The sequence below is a fragment of the Oncorhynchus tshawytscha genome, unplaced genomic scaffold (assembly GCF_018296145.1).
Source record: "Oncorhynchus tshawytscha isolate Ot180627B unplaced genomic scaffold, Otsh_v2.0 Un_scaffold_17_pilon_pilon, whole genome shotgun sequence".
Classification (NCBI taxonomy): Eukaryota; Metazoa; Chordata; class Actinopteri; order Salmoniformes; family Salmonidae; genus Oncorhynchus; species Oncorhynchus tshawytscha.
This window is the reverse complement of record NW_024609830.1, coordinates 584,661-595,545: the sequence shown is the minus strand read 5'-3', so window position 1 is coordinate 595,545 and position 10,885 is coordinate 584,661. Positions and strand designations below refer to the sequence as shown.

The following is a 10,885-nucleotide window of genomic DNA, read 5'->3' as shown; positions in this document are numbered from 1 at the left end:
CCGTCTCTGCTACAAAGGCACATAAACAGGAAGTGAGGCTCAAGTCTGTTCCAGAAATGTGATTTCCAGGCAACCATGTAAATAAAAGCTCCTAGCTGCAACCTAGGTTAAAAATAATGACTGTTATTTTCAACCTAGGCTGCAAACTAGCCCTGCAATTCTTGTGGTGGCCAACAGGGCTTAATAGCAGAGATACTTATAACGAGGGCCGCAGAGCAATAGGGGGTGGTGCTGACTTTACTTGTCTGAGTGAGTGAGAGAGAGCTACCCTTTAAAAACTCATTATTTGATAAAATAATGTTATGGGAAACACCGTTCATTATGTTTTCATGCTTAGTGAGCTTGTGCATGTGCATTGTTAATGAATCACTCCGTGTTGATATCTCAATAGTGTGTGTCATCTTTAGAGGTAAGAAGACAGGAACATATAAAATACAGAATATTTCCCTCATTTATCATCATAGATCTACAAATAAAACAGACTGAGCGTAATTTAAAACAATGTTTTATTAAATCATAAATTCAACATCCCAAAAGTGCACAGGGGTTTATATCAAATTTTAAAAGTCAAGAAAGGTCAATCTAAGGAGAAAAAATGTATCATGTTCCTAGTGCAGTAGATTCTCATAACCTATGGCTTGTGGCTGAATGAGATACAGCTCTCCTCATAATAACCATTTCTAGTCACACCCTGGATACGACTTCATCATCATATTAGTATTTGCTGATGATCTCCTTAGCAAGTGCGATGTAAGCTGTCATGGCATCCTCCTTGGACATACCTAGAAAATAAGAACACAAATTCAACATTTATATTTTTTATTTAACCAGGAAAAGCCCATTGAGACCCAGTCTCTTTTTCAAGGGAGACCTGGCCAAGAAGGCAGCAACAATCAACAATCCCATTACAAAATAAAAACAGACAACAATACAACAACATGATCCAGACTAAAAAAAAGCACTTACTACACTCCTCCGTAACAGAGTCTCCCATCAATATTTTAAATTCATTCAGTGGCACTAACATATCTAGATGAAGCATGGATTGTAGATTATTCTATGCATCTGGTGCACAAGAAGAGAAGGCAGTCTTGCCTAATACTGTGAATGTCCTGGGGACTTTAAGTAGCAACCACCTAGCAGACCGGGAATGGTAACTGTTGGTGGTGAAGGAGACCAGACTACAGAGGTAAAGAGGGAGTTTACCCAAAAGGGCTTTGTAGATGAACACATACAAATGGATATTTCTGCACATATAAAGTGAGGTCCAACCCACCATTTGGTACAATGTGCAATGGTGGGTGAGTGATAAAGCCCAAGGATGCACGATAAACAGAGTCCAGTCTCTGTAAGATGGAGGAGGTTGTGAGCATATACAACAAGTCACCATAATCAATTACAGAAAGAATAGTGGCCTGAACAAGCTTCTTTCTAGCCATAAGCGGGAAGCAAGCCTTATTACTAAGATAAAAAACCAATTTCAATTTAAGCTTTGTCACAAGATTATCCACATGAACTTTAAAGGACAACTTGTCATCCAACCAAATACCTATTTATTTGTAGGAAGACACTTTTCAATGGATAAGCCACCAGATGTGACAATGCTAACCTTCTCTGGCCGAGTTCTAGCTCTGGTAAAGGTCATGAATTTAGTTTTTTTGTATATTCAAGACCAGTTTGAGGCTATAAAGGGAGGCCTGCTGTGACTGAAAGCAGTCTGGAGCTCTTCAACAGCCTGAACCAGAGAAGGAGCACGTGAATATATGACTGTATCATCTGCATATAGATGTAACTTTGCTGGTTGCATCCCATTTCCCAAATCATTAATAAAAATTGAGAACACAGGAGCTAAAATAGAACCCTGAGGCACACCTCTATTAATCTCAAGAAAGCTAGACTTGTGATTGTCTGTATATACACATTGTGTTGTCAGAAAGATAGTTCCTAAACCAATATACTGCCCCTTTACTGAGATCAATGTTTCTGAGTCTAGCTAGCAATAATTCATGGTCAACTGAATCAAAGACCTTTGATAAAAAATTTAAAAAGAGCTGCGAGTTCACTAGGGATTCATAGACCTTGGCCAGGATAGGGAGTTTAGAGATAGGACGATAGTTATTGGCATCTGAGGGATAGGGGGACATAAGCTGATTTCCAAATGCTGGGTATGGAATTGTTCAAGAGACAAGTTGAAAATGTGAGCCACAGGTTCAGTAATAATACCAGCTGCTATCTTTAAGAGGTAGGGGTCCAGGTTGTCTGGACCTGCAGACTTTTTGGTGTCTATAGCCTTTAGTGCTTTATAGACCTCAGTATAAGGAACAGGCTCAAAGTTAAAATGTTTCACGAGGGCCTATATCATAGTTGACTGTAACAGAGGCCTGGGACCCACCATTATCAAAAACTGAACCAGCAGATATGAAGTGCTTGTTGAAACCCCTACAATATGGGCTTTATCCTTCACTTCATTAGAATCCATCATTAAATAGTCAGGAAGGCCAGGGGATACATTAGAACCCGACACTGATCTGATTAGCTTCCAGAACTTGGTAGGGTTGTTTAGGTTCTTTGTGACTGCATTTAAATAGTAATCTGATTCGGACTTCCTGATCAATCCTGGGCATTTGTTTCTTAGGCTCTGAGGGAGGCCCAGTCAACAGAAGCATTTGTATGTCTAACTTGAGCCCAAGAGATCTCTCTTTCTAATGAATTCTGCCAAGTTATCTGAAAACCAGGGATTGTTCCTTCCACATTTCTTCACATGGGTATGCTTATCACAAATATCATATAAAAATAGTCCCAGGCAGTGTCAACATCGGGAATCAGACTTACTGTCAATATTATGGTACAGCTCATGTAAGAACGCTTGCTCATCAAACTGTCTAAAATGTATTTTAAAAATATAACGGGGTTTGGTCACTTTTGTATTTCTAACAAGCAATTGCACAGTGATCACTGACATCATTACAGAATATCCCAGTCGATGTGTATTTGTGAGGGGTATTCGTTAGAATAGTGTCCAATAGCGTTGATTTGTTAGGTGCTCTGGGATTCGGTTTTGTAGGCGCATTAATTAATTTGAGCGAGATTCAGAGAGTCACACAGTTCTTTAAAAGAGTCAGATACAGATGTAAGCATGTCCCAGTTCAAATATTCTCAAATAAGGAATTCCGGGTCATTTAGCTTGTGCAGGACATCAGAAAGAGAGTTTAGTGCGAGTCCCGAAGCCGAGGGCGGTCTGTAGCAGCCGACGACGGTGATTTGGGAGTCCTTATATATATGTTCACTTTAACCGCAAGCAATTAAAAATGTTTGGCTATGGTAATCGAGAGAATTTCAGAGGTGTTAAACTCGGATTTAACATAAATCACTCGTTCTTTACTAATCCAATCCGTTCTAAAAAACCGTGTACCCATCAATAAAAATCCAGTTATTTGACACAGATTTCTTTAGCCAAGTTTCTGATAAAACCATTACGTCTGCATTTTTGTCGATTTGGCCCATATTCTAATCATGTCTATTTTAAAAATATATATATATTCTTCTGACATTAACATGCAAGAGGCCAAAACCTGCTCTGTTTTTAAAATCATATGGAGTCGGTAAAGATTGCATGGTATCTACAGGGCCCAGGGTTTGGTCGCACATTACCAGAGATCATCAATAAAAGCACAACAATACACCTCAGTTGCCCAATACGCAAGGACTTGGCGGAGCCAGCACCATTGTCAATAAAACGAACCGAGTTTTCCGACACAGAAAAAAAGTAATTCAATAGTTTGAGATTTTGGAAGTATGCCATCAAGTGTAGGTCCAGTTGCGTTTGAGAGTGGTACACATGTAATTGCACAGAGAGACCAAGTTCCTGGTGGTATTGACATGATGGTCTCGTCGGAGTGTTTGAAAATTGTAGGGCATAAAGCGAAGATAATTCACTCACCGATTGACCATTCAGCCTATTTAATCCAGGATGGCATTGAGTAAAGTGCAGGCACAGTAACATATACATAATGCCAGTTTTTAGAGGTATTTCAGAACAGGTGTGCAACGACCAGTAGACGTTGTATAACAAGGTAGATTTTCCCAATGCCCACGGTGCATCAGGTTTTCCATCCGATAACCGCTTCTCCGCTCCTAGTCGTCAATGCGCACCTGCGCTCGCATTAGCAGGCCTTGCGAGCAGACAGACACTCTTGACACCGCGAGCTCCAACTCCAGAAAGGTGTAATAAAAAATAAAGGCCTTCTCTATCCGAAATCTTTGTATAAGTAAATGTCGTAAAATAGAGACTGAGATATACAAATAATAGTTGTTATATACAGCATCCACCTTCACATAAAAAGCATTTGCTTCTGTAAACAGGACCAGGGTCATTAAAACATAAAAACTCTTAAAACTCTGCTCGCAAGGATCACACATACAAACGGACAGACTGACTGGCTACCATCTTGGATTCTTACCACTGTAAATCTGATAACATGCATTCAAATTAGAGCAACATCATCACACATACACACACTCTCCCTCACTCACGCACCCGTATACATTCAGTTAAAAGTGTTGGGGAATTGTGATTGCAGCCTTCAATGTCAAGTACAATCTCTAGATGGGGGTTATCATTACCCCTTGCTGTAGCATTCTGTTCACTAAATGTTCATCATTGATTAGAATGTTCCAAAGACTGAAACAAGGGTATAGGATGGAGGGCTAGTGTGGAGGCGATTCCTTTTTTACATTCTGAGAGAAGACAACATCTTTTTATTTTACCTTTCCTAGAATCCCAGGCCTCCCACTTGGCTTTTCCCTTCATGTCTAACATGCCTGGTTTGTCTGTGGAGAACAAGAGAGGACAGTATTTAGGACATCAGTGGTGACTGGTAAAAAAATGAAGAGAACTTCAGAGGAACCAGACCAGATTTAAGGTTAGGCTTTATGTTCTATTGTCCTACCAATACTAGTGTGGGTATCTGATATGGCCAGTTTGGAAAGCAGTGTTCTGATATCTGGGAGATGAGCGCCCTATCTACCCAGAATTTGCTAAAATAATTGTTATTCTCTCCATATAATTGTAATGGTCCTTTCACTTGTGTATGTTTTATACAATGATGTATTTCAATTAGCATGTTTTAAATAGCACAAAGAAAATTCCATACCAATGTTGATGTCTCCAAATATGGCCTGCTTATACAGACCATACATGTCCAGCAGCTCCTGGTCTGAAGGTCTGGACTTCACCTTCTTCACATCATCTGCTACTCGCTCAAACTCTGCCTGCACGGAGAGATGGAAGAATGGAGGGAAAGGTGGGAAAACAATACAGCACAGGAACTCCAGAATGTAACCTAATCTACAGCACTACAGCCTATTACTGCCCACTACTGAGCAGCCTAACAGTGGGTCCTTATTCCATTTAGACCTGTCGATGCCAATTTGTTCGCATGAATAATCTACTTTACACAGATCTCCAATCAAAAAAAACAGCAAGGCTAAATGGGACAATGGGCACATTCATCTAATCAGAAAGGAAACCCCCAAACTAATTTATGTTCCACATGCAGTTTTAATAAAACAAAAATACTATTTGGTTGTACATTCATTCAATCTGACTACAGTGTAATCTTAAGTTGGCTCAAAACCAACCAGAAGAAGGTTGACACTGTAAAATCATCTGGTTGTTTCAACTTTCTTCTGGTTGGTTTTAACTTTCAACTTTCTTCTGGTTGGTTTTGGGCCAACTTACACTGTAGGAAGATCAAATGTACAACCAAAATGAAAAAAAGGGGTGTACAGTGCATTCGGAAAGTATTCAGACCCCTTCACGTTTTCCACATTTTGTTACGTTGCAGCCTTATTCTAAAATTGATGAGGGGTGAAATTATTTAATCAATCTACACACAATACCCCATAATGACAAAGTGAAAACAGGTTTTTAGACATTTTTGCACATTTATAAAAAATTAAAAACAGATATCACATTTACATAAGTATTCAGACCCTTTACTCAGTACTTTGTTGAAGCACCTTTGGCAGCGATTACAGTCTCGCGTCTTCTTGGGTATGACACTACAAGCTTGGCACACCTGTTTTTATTTAATATTTATTTAACTCGGCAAGTTAAGAACAAATTCTTATTTACATTGACGGCCTACCCCAGCCAAACCAGGACGACACTGGTCCAATTGTGCACCGCCCTATGGGACTCCCAATCACAGCTGGTTGTGATACAACCTGGAATCGAACCAGTGCCGCCTTTAGCACTGAGCTGCAGTGCCACTCGGGAGCCCCTGTATATTGGACCTGTGACTCTAGGTTTTTAATACAATCAGTTGGTTAGATTTAATTCCCCCCATTACTGAAATAGTTGTTCCTATTCAAATGGTTTAGGTTGTCTTTTTTTTAATCAAGTTTCCTAACCCTGACAGTCATTCTGAATGTAGGTTGCGGGTGAATAAAAATTCCAACTGTTGGATAACTTAACTCTGGCTGGATTACAATAAGAACTACACATCACTTTGCAAGCCACCATAATGTAACTTGCAGACCTAATGTGGCCTGTAAACCAGGAGGTTCTTAACACCACTGTGTTAGGGTAAATCGAGGCCATCAAAGTAAGGCCTTATGATATGTGTAATGTATTGTCAAGTTTAATTTTAATGATAACATTCAGCTAGGTAATTATTTGGTGAAACCCACAGGCCTTTAAAATGAAATAATTCAACAACAATGTCTCTGTCACTAACAAATGGAGTCATGGGTGGTAACTCTACCATTCCCTCAAAAAGAAAAGGCACCATGTGAAATATGCAAATTAGGCTTTAAACCCAAAACAGTGTAACAGTGTTTTTGTTTAACACTAATAGGAGTTAACTCTTGATCAACACTAGTGTTGAACAGAAATAACACAGAGTTCGTTATCTCATAGTGTTACATTTGAGTAACACTGACAAGTTTAATGCAGTGTTATTTTTTTACACTTTCGTAGTGTTACATTTAAGTGTTATAACAAAAGTACTTTTTACACTCTGTAGAGTGGGACCATATGTACTCCGAGATAGTAGATCAAATGAACTATTTAAGTGTTGATTTAACGCTGCAAAATGTGCTGTATACATAGTGGGAGCAGCACAGAAACAACATTATTGCTTAATTATAATACGTAGTACATGCAATGTTTGATTCTAATAGGTTACAGTAGCCTAGCTATTATTGGTCTTGGAAGCGTGACAGCACTGCATACTTAGTCTGTAGAAACATTAATATTTGATCTCAAGGGCCTCTGTTGATGACGGCAGCTGGTATCCAATACACATCAGCATCATTGCGCATCATTCCGAGATGGCCAGCAAATCAAGCTCTAAATTTCATACGCATTTAAAGCAATACACAGCATGACTCAGTAAATAAAGAACATAACGGTAAACGTAGTCTATATGCGTATGTACAAGCCTACCTACCACCAGCTACCACATCAGTCGACCATTCGCATCTCTTATAAAAACGTAGGCCTAACCCCGTTATCTTGATCGACTCATCACTCAGATAGAATATGTGTCCGCCAGGGAAAACATAGCCTACCTGAAGAGACATCTCGCAAAGTTCAACTCCGTAGGCTACTGTAGGTAGTATTAGCCCAAAGTGTCTTCTCGGCTGTGTGAATAGCTCTGACTGCAGCTGTAACAGACTGGGAGCTTACAGTAAATATCGGTCAATGCCTCGGGAGTCGGGACCGCAGTGGGGTGGATAGACAGCTGATTGGCTGACCAAACATACTGAGACGCGGTGCGTAAAGGACGCTAAAATAAAACAAGATTTAAAAATGACACTCGCATCAATGCAAGTCAATATTGGATTGTTCGCGTTTCATGACCAAATCATACTGTATAAAATGGATTGTGTAGCTCAATGAATATTCTAATATAGGGACAATTGACTTGGATTGAATGTGTGGCATGTTTAGCATTTGGAGGCAGAGTTATATTTTGTAATTTGGATGTAGAAACAGTGATTCATGGAGGATGAGAGATGGTAGGTTGCCACCCTACTGGAGCTCAGCTGGACTCAGTTAATTCAGAAGTCTGTGCATCTGAGGGTCTGATTCGGGAGACTGAAGGCTTGGTAGCATCCCGTGGTTTCCAGTGGTTCTGATGGGTCATATGGTTTGTAGCTAGTATTATTAAGTGGCTTTGTTTTTTCTTAGTAAATTGTCAATATAATATTAGAAGATTGTTTGGTGGCCTTTTGCTCGCGGCCAAATAGATTAGCTCTATGCGGGTTTGAGGGGCGTGGCTCTGATGAAACGTCATCAACCGCAGACATACAATATGGCTGCGCCCATGGACACAGCACATTAGTTGTGTGCACTGACCTACAACTGCTTTTTTTAATTGTTAGAATTGGGGTAAAAACCCGACGGCTGTGAGTATATAACTAACTATGGCAGTTTGTCAGCTCGATATGTTTAATTTAGGTTTGTTTGATAACTTGTTAAAATTACTCGCTATATCTATATACATGCTGGGAAATGTGTCTGTCGCTGAATAACAAGTCAGCCAGCTAGCTAGCTAAGTTATGTGTAGTAGTGATAGAGGGGGGAACATTGTTACAGGGCAAACTTACTACCTTTACATACAGGTTAGAGGACCACAGTACAGAGCCCGTATTTTAATTTATCTGACGATGTAATCTGATTCCAGATCTACCCTCATAGCCAAAGGCTGTAGTGATATTTTTTGTTTTTTTGGTGTTCGTTTTTATGGCAAAGATTGTACTGTGCTAACAGGGTTTAAGCCCCACCCCAGCATCACCCACCCCAGCATTGAATTAACATTCAAGGAGTCAACCCCACATAACTAGAGCAATAGAATAGATTATATTTATATGCTACCCTGCTGGTAAATGTGATTACATGGGAGTTGAGTCAGCAGTTCATGTGAATTCCTCCTTTCTTCACTCCAGATAAAGATGGCCACTCCAGGCAAAGTGTCGAAAAAGGAGCGGAAGAAGCAGATCCCAGCTAAGACGTCCCTGAACTCCCCCTACAGACTGCAATGGAGCCCACTGCAGAGTGATGACGTACACTTCATCCTGGACACTCTGAAGAGCAAACTGTCAGCAACTGGCCTGGAAAAGAAAGAGGTGAAAGGGTTTCGACAGTGGGGGAAAAAGAGAAATAAGAACCCACCTACAGGACATGACTCGGTAGCTGAGCCCCCACAGAAAACCCTCGACACTGTAACACCGGAATGTCCTGTTAAACCCAGAGAGCAAGGCTGGACTGACGTAGCCGCTAGGAGGCAGCTGGCCATCGGCATCAATGAGGTCACCAAGGCTCTGGAGAGGAACCAGCTCCGGCTGGTGCTCGTGTGCAAGTCGGTCAAACCGCCGCACATGACGAGCCACCTGATAGCGCTGTGCCGGACGCGGGGCGTGGCGGCATGCCAGGTGCCGCGTCTCAGTGAGAGTGTGGCGGGACTGCTGGGGCTGAAGTGCGTCCTGGCACTGGGATTCAGACAAGGGGACAGGAACGAGGATGGGACGTTCTCCGACACTGTGGAAGCCATTGTACCCAGAGTGCCTGCTCTGCAGGTTGCCTGGATACCAAGCCCTCCCAGTGAAACAGGTGCAACAGTTGAGGGGCAGGTGGGAGAGGGAACAGCTGCAGGGCAAATGGAGGTGGAAAAGGGAGAGGAGACAAGAGGCCAAAAACGGAAAATTGAAGACATTTCTCCAGACATTACAGAATGTCCATCCTGCGTACTTCAGCCTCTTAAAGTGAAAAAGATTATCCCGAACCCCTATAAAATACGGAAACCAAAGACTAAGAAAAAGTAGAAGCAATTTATGTACAAAAGATGACATGAAACGGTAGTGTAGGCAGCCCTGGATGCTGATTGGAGGTGATCTCTACTACCAATCTGGAGGAAACACTCCCAAAATCCCATGGAGGACTTAAATTAAATAAATTAGACAGCACACTCAGATGTATCTTTTAAAGTCTAGATGAGTTTATTCCATCATGCTGGTATAGCTTGACTATTTGAAACATTCAGAATTTGGATGAGGTCCTCTTTAAACACTGCTGGTTCTAATTCATCATTTCTTTTACAGCCTGCCAAGGAGTTCAATAAAAATACTGTTTTTCAGTTAGAGAAAAGTGTGTTATTTAAAAACTACACATGTTGATATATATATATATTTAAAAAAAAATCTTAAGGCAAGGACTTGGGGGGTATCTGCATTGTATCAAAAACTGTCTCGTGCTCAAATTCAAACAAGTTGAAGTACACATCCACAACAGATCCAACACTCAAGGTGCCCCTGGGACTAATAAACACATGGCTGACTCAGATTCACGGTTTTGGGGATCAGTTCTATTTCAGCCATCTTTATTTGGATGCCCAGTGTTCTGTGCCATTGACATCGGTCGTCTTCCCTTGCATGCATCAACCAATGGTTGCGTGCCACGTCATCGGCCGTACTGTCGGGCACCAAATTGCTATAACATGGTTAGCTGATACGCAAAATACCTATCCCGGCATTGTAAGATCTGGCATGTACCAGCAACGTCTGAGCCGAGGAACCTGACCATTACCTACGTTTGGGCACAGCCCCAGATGCAGACCACATTCAGAGCCACACCTCAGAAACACTAAAAGCAAGTAACTCCCCATGAGGGCAGCGTAAGAATGAGAACTACACACCTCTTTCCATGACAAAATGACTTGGTGAAAGCTATGATCCCTTATTGATGTAACTTGTAAATTGGCTTCAATCAGTGTAGATGGTGAGGAGACAGGTTAAAGACCGTTTTAAGCCTTGAGACATGGATTGCGTATGTGTGCCATTGAGCGTGAATGGGCAAGACAACAGATTTGTAACTTTGAAC

At 41.1% G+C, this 10,885-nt stretch overlaps 2 protein-coding genes across 3 annotated transcripts; one reads left to right on the top strand and one right to left on the bottom strand.

Annotated features, from left to right (window-relative positions):
- Positions 1-489: 489 nt before the first annotated feature.
- Positions 490-7,745, bottom strand: LOC112222696 (acyl-CoA-binding domain-containing protein 7). Its single transcript, XM_024385420.2, has 4 exons — positions 7,576-7,745; positions 5,154-5,271; positions 4,768-4,830; positions 490-782 (listed from the first exon to the last, which is right to left on the bottom strand). Exons 1-4 carry the CDS (start codon positions 7,585-7,587, stop codon positions 715-717), a joined length of 261 nt encoding a protein of 86 aa, XP_024241188.1. The 5' UTR covers positions 7,588-7,745; the 3' UTR covers positions 490-714.
- A 539-nt stretch (positions 7,746-8,284) lies between these two features.
- Positions 8,285-10,766, top strand: LOC112222695 (ribonuclease P protein subunit p38). 2 transcript variants are annotated; one of them, XM_024385418.2, is made up of 2 exons: positions 8,285-8,415; positions 8,956-10,766. In XM_024385418.2, the coding sequence occupies exon 2, from the start codon at positions 8,962-8,964 to the stop codon at positions 9,829-9,831; it is 870 nt and encodes a 289-aa protein (XP_024241186.2). In that variant the 5' UTR covers positions 8,285-8,415; positions 8,956-8,961; the 3' UTR covers positions 9,832-10,766. The 2 variants fall into 2 exon arrangements, with proteins under 2 accessions (XP_024241186.2, XP_024241187.2); XM_024385419.2 differs by lacking the exon at positions 8,285-8,415 and adding an exon at positions 8,424-8,467.
- Positions 10,767-10,885: the final 119 nt, after the last annotated feature.